Source organism: Branchiostoma belcheri, unplaced genomic scaffold, assembly GCF_001625305.1.
Source record: "Branchiostoma belcheri isolate BF01 breed outbred unplaced genomic scaffold, Haploidv18h27 scaffold64, whole genome shotgun sequence".
NCBI classification, from domain to species: Eukaryota; Metazoa; Chordata; class Leptocardii; order Amphioxiformes; family Branchiostomatidae; genus Branchiostoma; species Branchiostoma belcheri.
The window spans coordinates 461301-479268 of NW_017804287.1; the positions used below are offsets into that span (position 1 = coordinate 461301).

A 17968-nucleotide genomic window follows, 5' to 3' on the forward strand; every position below is an offset into this window, starting at 1 on the left:
TCTGCTGCTATGCGTAGCTTACTAGTATTGCTGTGAATGTGCGATTAAAGAAATGCACTTTTGTGCCAAGAATTATCAATAGGACCAGATGTGTGGATAGAAATACACAGTTAAGGTATGTCTACAATATGTGAAGTTGAAACTTGAGCAGCTTGTCGTGGCACAAGGCTGTTGTTGCTTTAGACGTACAGTGCCTTTGTTATGATTGTAACTTGTTCCTCAGTCTCAGGGCTGAGGCAAAAAATGTGGAAATTACATGGTGAGAATTTCTGTTACACAAAACTTACATTGTACATGTAACGTTATATGCTAAGAGTACAGCGTATCACTTTCACAGAATTGTATCAGAAGGTAAATATCAGCCAATTAGTAAATAGAAATGTCAGTGGTTACACACTTGTAATGTTCCAACACCCCATGTATGTACCAACAACTCAAAAGAGTGCTCTTCAATTCAAATTATGTTTGAGTTTTTGTAATATTGGAATATGATGAAATAGTAGATGTTACTGTTGAAATGTAACAAACAACTTATATATTTTGAATAGTTTACAGTATCCGATTATCTGTTTACATTATCTTATTATATTTTAATCGATTAATAATGTCACATAACAACTGACAATTGACTTCTGCTAACACAGAAACTGTATCAGACCTCTTCCTTTTAGGGTGTTCTTTCAGTTGGCTTACAACTGTACGTGTGTGTATGTGTGTGTGTGTGTGCGTGTGTGTGTAGGTCGGTAGGTGTGCACGAGAAAGCTTGCATATGAACAATTGCACTTCTAGACTTTTATGGTTGTAATGTGTTCAATCTAAAAGGCTAAACTTTGAAATTAACATTTTTCTACAAAAACAGCTGCAAGTCTATGAATCAATCTGTTATAGTAATCCCCACCCACATCTTTTGATGCTCAGAATAAAGATCACAGGTAGAAATTGGCCAAATTTGTCAGAGGATTTAGTTTGAGTTACACATTCCTGATTGCAAATATGTAACTGGGTTTAGCTGACATCTCTGGCAATTTATGAAATGCTCTTTGGCCAATTTCTATTAAAGTTTTTATCCACTATATATAAACTAGTCCCGTAGCTAGAGACTAACCAACCCTATACTGTAAGCGAACATACGCTACATTATCAAGGTAATGAAAATATTTGACCTGACCCGTACGCAGGCGCACTAGGCTCGTGACGTCAGGAGTGAATTTTTTGGCCTGGGGGATTTTCCCGTGTTCTTGTGTGACGACTAGAATTTTTCTCAGGTTACACGCGAAACAACGCCGCTATTCGCCGCTTTCACGCATTCCTGGCACTTCTGACGACTCCTGGTAACACTGAAGACGTCAGGGAAGCCGGCGATCGAAGGAATTCGGCGGAATTTTGGAGGAGAGGTGTTTTTTCGGGGGTGGTTTCCCGGGGTCTCCGGTACCTGGCACGGAGCACGGCATGATCATGGCCTCCCGGTCTCCCGGTGGGCAAGCAGGTAGGAAACTGCGGTTTTCTCCTTCTTCCAACAGACGTCACCACTTCTGTAGCGTAGTTCCGCGTTACTCACTCCATGCAGAGCATTTCCTATCTGTTGTTATTGTTCTAGGAAGTATATTTTACGTCCAAAACAAACGAAGAGCGGTTACAAAATTTTAGTAATGGCAGGTGTGAAAAAATAGCGGGAGAAATTTCCGCAAAGCTTCCTTCAAATTTGTAGCTATGGATTGCAAATGTGATCGTACATTTAAAAAGTTATTCCTCCCGAAAATATCCGGGACAGACTTAGAACTGTGAGGCCACCGTATCTTTTCTTGGTTTTATGTTATTGTAGCTAAAACCTGAGAACAGTCTCTTTGTGTGTCTGCACATCATGTTACAACGTAGTCATACGAATCCGTTTTTCAACACTAGGGACTAGGAACTGATTACACGCTACAAGAAAATTATATTTCCTCACGTTGTTTACCTAGAGTGTGTTGTATGTCTACCCCTCCCTTAGCTTCCTGTGTGTGTGTTTACACCACACGTTTCTTATACCTGCCACATGTGCGGTGTACAAGTATATATAGTATATGACTCACCCTTTCCACGTCATGAAAGGGACATCAGGATGAGTCATGCCCCAGTTCGGGTCATTCACTCCACCAGCCTTCTAGGAAACTATGGTCGTTAAGATTTGAAATTTTAACCATATAAGGGCATTATTGTGTCACAACTTTGAAATTCAGATTCTGATTTTTTCAGATTCAGATTTTATTGAATATCGACTTGCATGTCACATTAAGTGCGTGAAATATTGTCGAATATTTACAACTTGAAGTTGTACCCCAAAATTCAGGCAGAATGGAGGAACAGTTTGCAATTTTCAGACTCAGATATGGCAGACTTCGCCCCCTTACCCATATTGCTTTGCTGTCCTTCAAATCCCACAGACACAATTTTATTGGTGTGTTACTCCAAAAGGCGGCTATACCGGCTATACGTATGAGATAGTGTCAGATGACGAAAAAAAATTCAGACTGTCTACGACACTGCTACAACTTACAGTACAAGTACATGTATAAGGGTTATAACAACCGGCATCAAGTTGGCATGTAGCCTGGATGCCAGACTGCGGCTGTGGTTAAATTTACTCAGGGACATGTTTGCCAGGTAGTGCCAAGGACCATTGCCTGACACCCAGGCTAGCATATCAGCTGACAAAAAAATTTTCGTAGTTACTTGTACGTGTCATTGAGGAAACTTAAACTTCTCTATATCAATTATCATTTGATGGTACTGTATGTAGTACATGTGTACTTGCATCACATACTACTACTAGTAAATACATACTAGTATGAATGCACATGCATGCAGCATATCAAATGTGCTTATAATTTGTACATACATGTACATTGTATGACATACTTTGCCATAGCCATTGGCCACTGGGATGTACAATTCTTGACGTACATCTCAGCTTGATGCTCTGTACGTGTACATATTCACGTACGTCCTTGCTCAAATTCCTCTGTGAACTTTGAAATAGATTAACTGGTGCCACACAGCCTCAAAGGCTGAAGCACATCTTGGCATTTGTCACGTTGCAGGCTAAGCCTTTTATAGAGTTGTCCAAAAGGTTGTCAAGAGTTGATTTTGTGACTGAGGAATATGTGGCCTCAACACATGTACATTTCTTATGGACTTTGGACTCAAGCCATGACCAAACTGTATTCTGATTCTGAAGGATACACATATGCTAGTGAAAGATGTTGTGTTCATGTATATTTGTATTTGATTATATATTTGTAATATTTTATATGTTATATACATATTCTTTTATCCAAACCATGCTACCACGCTGCATTGTACACCAAGGAACTAAATGTCTGTATCATATTATATTGACTACTTTTTTTATTGATTTGTTTGGGGTGATTTGACCTACTAAGCATAAAAAATAGGACCTAGTACATGTAACTTACATTTAGTTTTCTAGTATTAGTTATGTACAATAGGTAATGAGATATGGGTGAAAAGAAAATAAAAAAGACTAGAAATTATTTTCTATTAAGTTGACTTACTAAGTAGTTCTATCTGTCTTACAGTTAAGCTTTGAGGTTGTAGATAATAATCTTTCTCTCTAAACTTTACCAGTGAGTATCTTTTAACATATGCCATTGTTTATTCTATAACAATTCAAGTCTAAACAATTTTTTTTCCTTTATCTTCTTCAAACCAGCTAAGAGGAAAGGACTGAAGTTGTCGTTTGACCTGAGCCCACAGTCACCTGAACCAGAGGAGGACCCTTTCCACCGTCCTACCAGCACCAGTCCTTACCCTCCTCACCTGTAAGTACACCCCTCAGTCACACAGTAGACTGGTCCAACAGCAACTAGGTCATAGGCAAAAATGGTTTATACCATTGACGTTTAGGGGTGCAGGGCTCAAATTGCTCCCTAAATTCATCATTTTGCGCAAGTGAAATTAGAGTGGTGCAGATAATTTTTGACTGAACTTGCACCAATGCAAGTAGCATTATCAGTAGTCTATTGCAACCACTAGAAATATCCAGTAAGGTATAGAAATCTAAAAAAAAAAACCTCCTTATGGGTCAATACAACATGTACTGATGAGAAGTGAACTTTCTGTTTAAACAGCACAGTTAGAATCTGTGCTTACATTAACATTCAAAATTGCTAAGAGTAAGAGTAAGACTGAATGAGAATATTTCCAAAAAACTGAAAGATGAAAAAGAATCTGAATCAGAAGTGTCTCATGTGCTCTAACTATCTGGTGATCTGTAAATGAATGACTTAGGCAGCTGAATGGTTTCATGATTCACTACATGTACATTGTAGTCATGATAAGTTCATGAAATGAGTAAGGTGAAAAGTACTTACTGGTAGTCTGAGTCAGTCATGTTTTCCTACCATTTAGTGACTGTGTTGTCAATATGATTTTTTCTTTTAACTATGTGCATGTATTGTAGCTTGTATCTTAATTAAGGGCACCTATTTCTGCAAGTATGCAAAGTCACGATTATCACAATATCAATTTACAACATACATGTACTACATGTATTAGAAACTTCTGAATTGCAACAGATTATCACTAATGCTCTTATGACCATAGCTCTAATCCATTTACATAGTTATAATTAGTACCTACTATATCTACTTGGATGTGCGATTGCGAACAGGTTTGTGAAAAAACATAAAGAAGATGATGGTAAAAAGTCACCAGTCCTTATTTAACTTAAAGCATAACTGAATTCCGAGTCATCCTCATGCTACTGTCTAACACAGATGGGGTCAAAGGTCAAGCCCTCCGACCCCTTCGCAGCGGGGTGGCGTACACGACGGGAAGAGGAATATGGATCGAAACTCATTGTTCGTAGAAGTATTAATCCGTACCACACGGCTAACCGCTTGTCCAACACAGGTTCCTTTCAGTGCTTAAATACTGTGGTTCCTTTTTTTTTAAATAGCAACACCCAGTAATGTTAATTGTATGTGAATGCATGCCTTGAATAAAGTTAAACATTTAGTGTAGATACAGGTTTTTATTTACTGTGCATTATGTGTACATGTATATATAAAAGTGTGTTGTGGGGCATGCTAATGCCTTTATTATCATCCTGGTTGTTGTAATAAAAGGATTATGCATTAGTAACTTGTGCACTAGGGATTTGTTGCATTTCATTAAGGACTCGATGAGTTAGTTTAATTCATTGAGATGCGTGACATGCCATCCTTGGTTTTACGTCAGAATTGACCCAGAAAAATAATGAAGTAAAACTGTGCATGTAATTGTAAACCTGAGTAAAGCCTGCCCAAAACATCATTCGTGTACTTTAGTTTAAACTTTTAATTACATGTATTTGAATTTGGTATGTTTGAGTTTTTGAAAAGTGTTTGTGAGTTTTTGTAATTATACAATTTCACTTTGTTTTCCTTTAATTTTAGTTACTTGTGGGGAGTATGTATAATTTTTCAAGACAATGACCATGTCAAGAATTTGTTACTGGTATTAATATGTTACATTCAGGTCCAACATTACATTTTTGGTTTGTTCATAATCTAACTTCTTGTTTCATTCCCTCATTCTTGTTACCCCAACCCTTGCCATCAGTGTTGTCCTCTTCCACCTTTTCCATGGAAACGTCTACATGTACAAGAAAGTGATTTGATGGGGAAAATTTCTTTGTAACATTTTTTTTAAATTTTTGTTGTATTTCAGAGAGAGAATCCGATCAGAAAGCTTGGACAAGTCCGGAAAACTCAAGATCACTCCAGACAAGGTTGGAATAAATTCTCACTGAGTTTACTTTTTTTAACTCAAGGCAAAGCCAAATTACACTTTAGCCACTGAGCTACTAGTAGTAGATGGTATGATAATGATACCCATACGACTATGGTAAAAGAATGTTTATTTGAAAGCTTGAGGATTGTTTCATTTATTCAATCCAACAAAATCGTACAAAGCAGGAAATGCTAATGCACCCCTGAATTATGTATTCGATTTTTACAATTGGTTAAAAGTAAACAGAAACACATTATATACAAATATGTACAAACACCATTCAATCTACAACAGGAAATAGCAGACATGGGTTTTCAAATATCAGCCATTGTCACTATCATTGTAGAGTCTTACTGCACAATGTAAGAAAGACCTTTTTAAGTGTACAACTGTAGAGTCCTAGCTTTAGGCAAAGTGAACATGTTCCTGAGCGTTTCCTATTTCATGACCGACCATAGAAAAAACTGCCAACCCAAGCCTTAGTATACATCCCTAATCGTTGTTTCTTGTTTCTTGCCCATGTATTAGATTTATGACTTTACGGCGGATGACCTGGTTGACCAGGGAGAGATCGGCCGCGGTGCGTTCGGCTCCGTTAACAAGATGTGCCACGAACAGAGTCAGACAACCATGGCTGTCAAGGTGACTATGACCTTCAGAACTTGGATTGATGTGTTAACCTCATTAAACAAAAATTGTAAAAAGGATGAGTCAAAATCAGTTTGATATTATTTTGAGAATTTGCGGAAAATTTGAGTCGTTCTGATAAAAGCCTGATATTCCTTGCCAAAACAAAACGACATGGAATTATATCATTTTGGGAGAAGGCTTAAAAGGATTTTAGTGTTTTTGTGTTTTCTTTTAAAGATTGTAACATGAAAAAAAACAATGTTTCTCTAAAAGATTATAGTTATATTGAATTTGAAATGATTTGGTTCCGTACGTAGATCTGTAGAAGATATTAAAATATACCAACCAGATACCACTCATTAACATGCACATATCTGCAAACATATCACTCTCATTTTGATGTTATGACATGACCCTAACCTTTGACATGACCTCTAACCTTTGACATGACCTTACAGAGGATACGCTCCACAGTAGACGAGCGTGAACAGAAACAGCTGCTGATGGACCTGGACGTGGTGATGAGGAGTAACGACTGTACATACATCGTACAGTTCTTCGGGGCGCTCTTCAAGGAGGTTTGTTCTGTCTTAGTGTCAATCTTAGGCCACACTGATTTAACTACATGTAGTTGATATTTTAGAATTTTGTACAAAAATATGATCAACAGGGAAAAAACAGGTCTATGCCTCTATGACAGCTCTATATATATATATATATATATATATATATTCCTGTTTTAAGGATATACATGTGTAGGTAGAGGGGATTCATTCCTCAAGCTAACTGACATCTTGCACACGCAGTCGTCCCTCAGTAAGACATCTGGAGCCGCATAGTTCCCGTTTAGAACTTTTATTCAGCCTGTCACACAAGTAAGACATCTGGAGCCGCATAGTTCCCGTTTAGAACTTTTATTTAGCCTGTCACAATGTTTTAACTGGTACTTTATTTCCAGGGTGACTGTTGGATCTGCATGGAACTCATGGATACATCTTTTGACAAGTTTTACAAGTACATCTACAGTCTGAACAGATACATACCAGAGGACATTCTGGGTATGGTCACTGTGGCAGTAAGTAACAGACATTTCTACAATTTTGAAGAAAATAATGTATGTTTTTCTCATGTCACATACATGTACTAAGATCGTGAATGAGTGTTGTTTATGTTGTTGTTTGTGTTATTTGAAATGGTATCAGAAAGGTTTTTTTTCTAATGTCTGATCTGGTCCTGTTTGGCTTTTGCTTAACACATTTTTGGTTCTATTTCCAGACTGTCAAGGCCTTAAACTACTTGAAGACTAGACTGAACATCATTCACAGAGGTAAGTTTGTTGGAAAAAGTTTTGAAACTCTTTTCTACTTAAGCAATGTTTAACAGTTACAAAGTAGCCTAGTTTGTAGTCCAGTGGGGACCTTGTCTAAAGTAAAGAGGTTGTGAGCTCGAATTCTGAACTGTTGCTCACCTGACATGCACACTACTGGAAGAGACATCAAGCTGTGGTCCACTAGTACTGTTCATTGTGCTTGTCAAAAATAGTTGGGGGGACTTTTCTAGTACATTGAACCCGTAAATACTGTCCATAGCATCTGTATTCTCTGTCACGACCAGTGGAAGATTAACTCTTTGAGTTTGTTTAGCTGAACTGGATTGAGATTACTGTTTCACATACGTAGATGTTTTGTGAACTTGATATGAACATATCCTTCTTTGTATTTCAGATGTGAAGCCATCTAACATCCTACTTGACAGGAAAGGGAACATCAAAATGTGTGATTTTGGAATCAGCGGCCAGTTGGTCGACTCTATAGCCAAAACCAGGGACGCTGGCTGCAGACCTTACATGGCTGTAAGTTAATTATAGATTAGACTAAGCCGCTTAACTTTGAGGAAAAAAAATCAAATGCAGAACAACAAAATGACAAATGTCTTAATTTGTATCATTGAATTAAACACAATATTGGTGTACCAAACATAAATTATGGACAGCTAACTTTTGGAGTCTTTTTTCTCTTGGACCTCCCTGTTTCCAGGGTCCAGTAAGGTTGTACAGTAGTTTGATTGTGATTTTATAAATATTAACATATTGTTCTAACTTCTTGTCTTTTCCTAACAGCCAGAGAGGATAGACCCCATGTCTTCAAGACAAGGTTATGACATCAGGTCTGATGTCTGGAGTTTAGGCATTACACTGGTGAGTTTTAGAAATGTAGTACAAGTAGTAGTAAATGGTTTATTGATACACAAGGAACAAATCGGCCTTGCAGCAATAGCTGAATTACGGCGAAGTTTACAATCATCAAATTCAGTAAAACCAATAAAGAAAGTAATATATATATTATAGTACATATAGTACATATACAATGTATATACAATGTTCAATATTGTCGACGAGGTTAAAAATACGTGGCTAACAATATAGTATTTACTTACATGTTGCAAAGGTTTCATTTTTATTAATTTTACCTTTTATAATCACTAAAATCAGTCCTGAATAAGCAAATACATTCCCAGAACAACAATTTCAGAAAATGCATGATAGCTAAAATGAAAATTAATGCTCGATGGAAATGGTTTTAGAATGTCCACCCATGTACGGGTTGGCAAGAAAATATTTGGATTTTGGTTCTTGCAGTTTGGCTTAAGATCACAAGGGGGTGCTTCTGAACAGTACATTTTAAATTAACCATAAACTAGAGTTCCGTGATTTCATACCTTCGCCAAATAATGCTAAACTTTGACAACTGACGGCTTATAAATGTTCCTCATTGATTGTGGAAATTTTGTATGAATTATATCAGTTAACAATGTTCTCCACCCAGTGTATTTTCTCATAACAAAGAAGGCTATTCTAGCATTTCCTCATAAATTCTGTAAATAAGATCCTGGTTTCAATATGTTATTATGTCTGAATATACATGTATTTACAATAACAGTTACTTAATTTCTAAATGCGGCAAGTATGAATCCATTGCCAGCAGTTAACATGACATTACAGCATTTTCTGATTACGTAATATAGTCAGTTATTCTGTACTCAGTTCTCTGCTGATGTTCCTCTCATTTTCAACCACATTTTTGTCACAAGTTTGAATTATAGTCCTATCATAACACAAGGAAGATTTTTATTGGATGGATGTGTGATGGAAATACCAGTGACCTACCCATCTTTGATCTCGGAGTAAGTGTGGGTTGTAGACAGATCATAAACATTTTCGTCCTTCATTTCGTAGTATTCGTTAGTGGAGAGGACAGAAGAATGACAGTTGGTGCTTTGTTCGGACAGGTCAGTACCACTGGATAGTTGGGCCACAGCTTGGAGAACATGCACACAGCTGTCGGTGGCCGCGCTGTTGAGTTTGCTATTTCCAACCCACGCGCCCTGGCCAGAAATATCACTGACCTCGTGGTCTTTGATTTCGGAATAGCTGTGGGCTGTAGACAGATCATAAACGTCTTCGTCCTTTATTTCTGAGTAGTCGTTAGTTGAGAGGATAGAAGAACAGGGGTTGGTGCTTTGGTCGGTTGAGTCAGTACCACCGGAGGCTTGTGCCAAAGTTTGGTCCGATGTTTTATACATGGGATTGCTTACAAGCTGCGTTACATCGATGGCGTGGTGACTACGTTGCACAAGGGCCAAGGCAACTTGTATATTTTGAGCAGCGCTGTTCTGTTCGTTGTTCCCGGCTATCGCACCGCGGCCTGAAATATCACAGATCTCGTCGTCTTTGATGTCCGAGTAGGCGTGGGTCACAGATGGGTCGTATACGTCCTCGTCTTTTATGTCGGAGTAGGAGTTGGCGGAAACTGATGAAAAGTCATCATCCTGACGTAGACCAGACCCCGGTAACCCTGTATTGTGTAGTACACAATTTGGTACAACCATACTAGACTGGGTAGGGCGCGACTGGTTAGTAGAATCTCTTACATTTTGAGCAACATGTCCGCTACCCATGTTCGTGTAGACCATCACCAAGGCTAAAACTAAGAGCACAGACGAAATGACTAGTGGTATGGCGTATTGGACCACATAGTCCCGTTTGGAAGTTGGCAATGTTGTTGTCACACTAGTGCTTCTAAAGTGTTCTTTTGTAGCAGCAGTGGCCTGATTAGTCCAGACCTCTACAGTTTCTACGTGTGCTTCTGTGGAATATTTGGGTAAATTTGAATCAGGACATTCTGAGCTAACCATTCTGTCCACTCCACTAAAACGGATCGGCTTGAAAAGATATATACCACGAAATACAAAGCAAGATATATTTGTCATTCTGGCCTGTTCTTTAGAACTTGTGTGGTCAGTTGTTGTCTCCTTGTCCTTCAAGTGCTGATTTTTTACGTAGCTAAACACCAAAGCAATACTTCTGTTATGTTGTGACATCTTTGCAAGCTTCAACGCCACGCCATCTTTCAGGGCTAAAGTTATCCCGTCATGTTTGGTCCAAGCTTCAGAACACGGGCCAGCATACAAACTTAGTGGCTCGTCAATATCAGTCTTTGCCCAATCACTTATTAAAACAACCGGTGGCCGGATTGTTAGGGCACCAAACGTAGTCGACGGGTATATCCCCGGTTCTTGTTCCTCGTTGTTAGTAGGTTTGAACTCACGCCGGTCCACAATAGCCCGTTTGACTTGAAAGTCTTTTGTCACTGTTGAATACGTGAGGCAAAAACCGATGTTATCAATATAAATGTGAACCTTCTGTTTTGGCGGAAAACCAGTTTTGTCCACGATAAAAGTCCAGTTCACTTTGTTATCTTGCTCCCAGGAAATGACACGCTCTCCACTGACTCTAAATGTTTGCAGTGACGGCACAGAAAGAGCTCTCTCGCTGAGGCACGTCAGGGGGTTGTAGCTTAAGTTCAGAACTCGTAAATCGTGAAGAGAATCTAAGGAGGTGGCGGAAACGACTTCAATCTTATTGTGACTCAGAATCAGTGTGTGTAGGAAGGCAAGACCACGGAACCATCCACTCGCTACTTCTGACAGAAGATTGTGGGACAAATCTAGCATTGTAAGATATGAGATTTCTTGGAAACAGCCATTTTCTAGTTCAGAAATACGGTTATGAGAAATGGATAGGTAGGCTGGAGATTTCTGCGATGTGTTTAAGCCAGAGAACCAAGCACCTTTCAGCTGCGGCAAAGCATTATAATCTAAATGTAACGATCGCAATTGTGAGAATCTAGCGAATGTTTTGTTTTCGATCGCGCTTATTTCTGCATCTATAAGAACAAGGACCGTCAGGGCAGATGGATGGATGGCGCTCAGGGTTTGCAAGGACAGGTTTCCGATGGGGATGCCTCGTAGGGCGATCCACCGGGCAGCGGGGAAGGTTCCGTACTTCGATAGCGAAGCGCAGTCAAGGCCTTCCTGGACTCCAAGCCAGCAAGGCATACAGAGGCAAGTAATGGTGTGATTTGAAATGTCACGAACCTTGATGTTGTCGGGCACGCACGTGTCCCAGGGTTCTGATAAGGTCTTGGAGCAGAAAGAGTGGACTTCAGTCGCCGCCACGCCGTCGATAACAGACCAGATCACCAGGCCCACCAGGAGCCAGCAGCCGGTCCGCTTCATGTCTTCCCGATTCGCAGTAGGATCAATGCTTGGAAAATGACGCAGGATACAAAATAGCCTCTCACGTGGGGGAAGTAAAATAATAGAAATAACGAGAAAAAGTTTTGCTTTTCGTACGCCTCACAGTTTCTTGTGAACAAGGTGTCACAAGCTTCGCAGTTTTTTGTCATGAGAACAAGGCGTCACAAACCCAGCTGTACATCGCACAGAAGTTTCAATGACGCTTGTTTTGTTCTGATTTGTCTTTTTATTTGTCAAATGGGTCAGACTAATTTTCTGAGAGATGGGGACACGTGGTGTGTGCGGCCGTTAATAATTATAATTAATGGTTTATTTGTCACATATTCATTTGTACAGAATGGCAGGTCCCGTGTAATTGGAACCTGAATTGCTCTGACAATTACATATTTATCATTGGTTGATTAATAAAAAGTTATCACACATTAAAATCATTATGCGTCATTATTATTGATATGAAATACGTTAAAAGATAATTCATTTAAAATATCGGATTTGCACTCAGGTACAGGTTGCATTAAAAGTCTTTGGACAATAAAATGGCAATCTCAGTCCCCATTCAGTAGTCCCCATTAATGTGGTACAAGTTCTGTCAAGGACTCAAGAAGGCTCAAGGACGCCCGTTTTTTTACCTTCACCAAGAAGGTTTGGTTTTTAGGGCCGTTTGTCTGTGTGTGTGTTTGTGTTTGTCAAATGGGTCAGACTAATTTTCTGAGAGATGGGGACACGTGGTGTGTGCGGCCGTTAATGTGGTACAAGGAGTTCTGTCAAGGACTCAAGAAGGCTCAAGGACGCTCGTTTTTTTACCTTCACCAAGAAGGTTATGTTTTCAGGGGCGTTTGTGTGTGTGTGTTTGTGTGTGTGTGTGTGATTATGAACATGATAACTTGAGAAGGCTTTGATGGATTGTCTTGATACTTGGTAGGTCTTGACGAGACCTCAAAATGATTACCGTATGTAGATTTTGGGTCCCCTGGTGGCTTGTCATGGTACTGCAGCAGAACTTCCGGTTTTGATATCTCATGATTTAGACACGCTAGGCTCGTGAAATTTGGATGGTAGATAGCTCTTGTGCTTGGGAATAAGTGACATGGGTTTGAGCCCCTACAGTAGCTGCTTGCTATGGAACTGCAGTTGCATTTGTTGAAAAATGTTGAAAGGGGGATAAGTCAAGAACCGATTGATGGATCGTCATGATTTTTGGTATGTAGGTACTAGTAGCTTAAGTGATGCTTAACATACATTATAATATTACAATTATGCAAATATGGATGTAATTTGCATAATTAATGAGGAAATTCTATAAATCAGCTGCAGTCCATGATAGGACTGTCTAAGCTTGTGAAATACATGTATGTAATTGAGAATGAACCACAGATATATATGTCGATTATGCAAATGACTTAATTTGCATAATTAATGAGAAATTGTTAAAATTCTATAGTAGTGGTAATTACCTGGAATTTCATACTTGTGGTATTTGAAAGTTAAGTGAAGGAGAACATCATTAAACATAACTTGAAATCATTTGGCGAAGGTATGAGATCGTGGAACTCTAGGTTCTGTTTGATTTTCATTTCTATTTGTCAATTGGGTCAGACTAATATTATTTACGGAAGGGGACACGTGATGTCGATGTCTGGTTGTTAAAATTGGTGCAATTAGTTTGTCGTGAAAATATGACCTCGGTCATTCACCCCTTGCCTGCCAAAAATCATGAACATTAAACCATGCCTTCAAGAGTTATGCCACTAAATCCAGAGTCTCCCACACTAAAGCGGACTGATTTTATACTTCTGACGAAGGCAATGACGATCATTTATCTTCCATTTTAGCTAATACTATATCTAGGGCGCGAAACACTGGGTGTAGGATGCACCTGTGCACCCGAATATTTTACATAAAGACATTAAATGTATACTAGTACAGTAGTATACAGCATACATGTATTCTTGACATCTAAGTGTCAGAAATATAACTAAATCTTTGTTGTTTAAGATTATTTTATATGGTGCACTGAATTTTTATGTTGGGTGCACCAGTGCACTTATTCCCAAGAATGAATTCCGAGCCCTGTTAATCAAGTAACAATAAAAGTTGGTTTCTTTTGTTATAGATGGAGCTGGCCACAGGAAAGTTCCCATACCCGAAGTGGAACAGTGTGTTTGACCAGCTGTCACAGGTAGTGAAGGGCGACCCTCCACAACTCAACCCTAAAGAACACAACTTTTCACCTGACTTCATCAACTTCGTCAATATATGGTGGGTATACATACTGGTTTTTATCATTTTTAAAAATCATAACAGTAAAAGCTTTTTAAGTTAGTAACTCTCATTCAATTTCATCTGTGTTGGCATCTCTTGTATTATTTTATCATATAATAACAAAACGTCAATATTTTGTCTGCAGTTTGACGAAGGACGCCTCCCAGAGACCTAAATATAAGGAACTGTTGGTAAGTTTCTGTACAAGCTGTTTTCAGGTTCGATCTTTGAATTTAGTAAGTGTTAAATTGTTAAGATCAAAGAAGCAACAGAGTCAATGTGGCCTAATCATAATGTACCATAAAAGTATTTAATATTTGCTTTAGAATATGCTTTGGTTTTATCTCATAATTCTGGTTTTGTTCTATGAATTTTAAATGTTGTGGTTTTGTCTTCAGGGTTTTCTTGTTGTCCTCTTATAATTCTTAACGTATTTCTTTTGTACTGAATTGTTTCAACAGTCCTTTTCACTTAGTTAAAACCAGTGCGAAAGTACAATGCAGTAGGATGAGTTTGTTAAACTGTTTCTCGGTCCTCCGTGCAGAAACACATGTTTATCCAGAGGTACGAGACCCAGGATGTTGACGTGGCGTCCTTCGTTCTGGACCACCTGGACCAGATGCCCCCCCACTTGCCCACCGACCTGACCACCTACTCATGAGCTCTACACACCACAACATAGCACCTCGGCAGAACGTACTGCACCTGCGCAGAAACCATCATGTGTCGCGTATAAGCACTGGGCAGAACTTACAGCGTACTGCATGGTTTTTCATAGTTGTTGCAGGACTTCAAACGTTGTTACAGTATCAGAATTTAGCCCATTGCAGAAAATATCTCTTCAGATACAACAATTTTGTGTTGGAAAGGATGTCGTCTGCAATGGGCAAATTTTGATGCAAGGTTTAGGAAACATCCAGAAAACCGTGAAAAAGTTTTACACAGACACAGTACGTTCTGCTGATGTGCCTCACAACATAGGCTGACAACAGGGTAGAGTAGAGGGTTCTTAGTTTAGGTAAGTAGAGGCTAATGCATGGTGTAACTCTGCAGTTTAAGCTGATGTGCTGACAATGGTAGAAAAAAAAGTGGTAATTATTTTACTTCCAAAATTCTTCTTAGCAGATTTGTGAAAACTGAAATAGGACTTGGATTTTTATGGTATACTTTAATGTATAGTTGACTTAAATGTTTGCAACGACAAAATTGGGATTTGATTTTTTACTAGAAACAGGCCAAAAGAAGTAGCCAATCATAATCATATAATAAACCACAAATGCAAATTTTACAATGTACATGTTTTTAGGAAAAGAAATTAGCGTGTCGATGTATTATCAGATCAAAGGAAGAAGCTAGAAATGATTACATCTTGATACACACATGTTGGAAGAGGTTACACTGCACACTAACTCTCATTGTCAGTCACTTTTCTGCAGAATCTATGGACATAGACTGCTAACCTGCAGGACCCATTTCAAAAAAATGAACTACCAATCGGAGTCCTGTATTGTGGTCACTACAGAAACTGTGCAAAACAGAAAAGTTTCGGTTATTATCCCAACATTACAGCAACTCAGCTCAAACTCAGACCCAAATTTCAGTTAACGAATGACGTTTATGTAAATTACTCATAGTAGACAGACCTGATTACAAATTCATGTAGTTGGCACAAAGCATCTAGACGATGGTTCAATCTTAGAGCTGCTAGGGGGCAAAATTTAGGCTATTATAGGGGGGTGCTTAGAACTAAAATCAACATATGATAAGTAAGAAAACTAAGGGCAGCTGTTTTTTTACATGTACTCACTTATGTGTCTGTTAGACATGATTTGATCGAGTGATAAACTCCCCTGTGGTAGCAGTGGTGTGATCTTCTGTAGGGTGCCATTTGTGAAGGTTTTTAAACGGACTGCACCACTCTTACAGGTTTTAGGGGTGGTGTTTTTCGGCTGGTTTTACAAGGTAGGAAAGGAGGATGAAAATGCTAGCTTAGTGGTCTGTACACATACTAGACGTATTTTTCCAGGACCACTGACTACTACATATACTAGAGTTCCTGTTTTGTTGGGGATGCAGTTTTAGCTTGTTATGGCAGCCATTCCGTAATTATAGCCAGATATGAAAATGTGCAATGTCTATATATACAGGCAGTTTTTCCCACTGCATAATTCACTGCATTGTACTCCTGTATGTGCTACGGCAATGAAAATTGATTTTTTTATCTATTAGTTTAATACTTTAATTGAAAATATTTTAGCTAGGAGAGCAACATCTTGCATTTTTTTTATAAATCACATTTAGATTGAAAAATGTACCCAACTGGACATGCCATATTTTACTAAATTTCCCAACATGTTTTAAAACAGTTGACTGTCAAAGCTGAAAAAAAAAATGCTTTTAGTGTAGATTTCAATGAGGGTCCTAAATTTTATGATTGGCTGCTGCAACTGTATTTTATGCCTGAATGAATCAGCCTGGAGACACCCAGGGTGGTTCATTCTGGCCTTTAAACGTGCCTAAAATTTTGTCAGCTGTATTTCAAAAGGAAACACCTTTTAGAGTTGTATGTTTTAATAGAGTCTTCCAAACACACACACTGTCAAGTTTATTTACGACCATATACTGAATGTTTGCTAGAATTGGTTAAGGATAGAGCGAATACTACTTTAGATTTTACCCATAAACTTCATTATTTTGCTTGCCAACTACATGTACTTATCCTATGACCTACATCAAAATGAGAAAAAAATGGTACAAATAGACTTATTCAACTTTGGGCTATTCCATTTCATATGTAGGGAGTTCTCAGTATTTTCCATCAAAATGAAAGTAAGGGATTGAATTGTTGCTGACTCTTCTCTTGAGATGTTAAAATGGAATAGCCGAAACACGAATGCTACAATTATATCAAACACTTTGTTTATGTTAGGGGGCTAATGTACATGAATATGTAATTCACATTATTCCATCTTGAAAATGTTACTTGGCTTGTCAAACTACATTTGTAACCACCACCCTCCCCCTTACAGCTTTTTGAACTAGACCCCTTTTCATGGTCGTTGCACCATGTTGTATTCTACTCAGGAAGCTGACGATGATAATACTTGTGCACTTTATAAGCACAGGGTCCTGTGATATATATATCTAAATACGAATATGTATATATGGTGTAAAATATTACCAGCAGTGGGTTTAGGCCAGGAGGTAGCTTGTGTATATGTATTATATCATACAATCAGAAACAAAATAAATAAAAAAAATTGACCTTTCCAATATAGTTGGTCTCTTCATTGTTACAGGTACTTCCGGGACAGGAGTATTGTTTTGGGTGGTTCTGGTTTAGGGGGTTTGTATGTTTGGGTTCCACGGTAGGAATAATAGTGTTATATTAGAGTAAGGCTACACTTCTGTATAATGACCTTGATTTTATGAATGACATTCGCGCACTCATTGATTTTTTTTCCCTTGTTAATATTGGAGATTTCAGGCCACTCTCCGATTTCGGAATTTTGGGAATTGCCACTTTAGAAGCTCGTAAGGGGAATTCATATTATACCTTTGTCAAAGTGTTAACACGCCGACAACCAATCGTTTTATTTTCTGCAGAGTTTGGGTGAAATAATCAGGGACAAAGTATCAAAATGTGTATGTATTGTGTATGTGTGTTTATCAACCTCTAATTTGTCAAATACCGTGAAAGTGA

At 38.5% G+C, this 17968-nt stretch overlaps 2 protein-coding genes across 3 annotated transcripts; one reads left to right on the forward strand and one right to left on the reverse strand.

Annotated features, from left to right (window-relative positions):
* The first annotated feature begins 1173 nt into the window (after positions 1–1173).
* Positions 1174–16258, forward strand: LOC109483437 (dual specificity mitogen-activated protein kinase kinase 4-like). 2 transcript variants are annotated; one of them, XM_019786461.1, is made up of 13 exons: positions 1174–1486; positions 3713–3821; positions 4779–4862; positions 5713–5773; positions 6304–6417; positions 6864–6983; positions 7364–7480; positions 7681–7732; positions 8130–8257; positions 8525–8602; positions 14117–14262; positions 14411–14456; positions 14810–16258. In XM_019786461.1, exons 1-13 carry the CDS (start codon positions 1450–1452, stop codon positions 14924–14926), a joined length of 1209 nt encoding a protein of 402 aa, XP_019642020.1. In that variant the 5' UTR covers positions 1174–1449; the 3' UTR covers positions 14927–16258. The 2 variants fall into 2 exon arrangements, with proteins under 2 accessions (XP_019642020.1, XP_019642021.1); XM_019786462.1 differs by lacking the exon at positions 4779–4862 and having other exon boundaries at positions 1342–1486.
* LOC109483436 lies at positions 8947–12115 on the reverse strand. Its single transcript, XM_019786460.1, has one exon. The coding sequence runs from the start codon at positions 11980–11982 to the stop codon at positions 9568–9570; it is 2415 nt and encodes an 804-aa protein (XP_019642019.1). The 5' UTR covers positions 11983–12115; the 3' UTR covers positions 8947–9567.
* Positions 16259–17968: the final 1710 nt, after the last annotated feature.

What these genes read in the sequence shown, in the direction of transcription:
- LOC109483437 (XM_019786461.1), top strand. Translation starts at nt 1,450, where the DNA reads ATGATCATGGCCTCCCGGTCTCCCGGTGGGCAAGCAG. An exon ending in AATATGGATCGAAACTCATT is followed by an intron (nt 4,863 to 5,712) that starts GTTCGTAGAAGT and finishes GTTGTATTTCAG; the next exon opens with AGAGAGAATCCGATCAGAAA. An exon ending in CTAAATATAAGGAACTGTTG is followed by an intron (nt 14,457 to 14,809) that starts GTAAGTTTCTGT and finishes TCCTCCGTGCAG; the next exon opens with AAACACATGTTTATCCAGAG.
- LOC109483436 (XM_019786460.1), bottom strand. Translation starts at nt 11,982, where the DNA reads ATGAAGCGGACCGGCTGCTGGCTCCTGGTGGGCCTGGTGATCTGGTCT.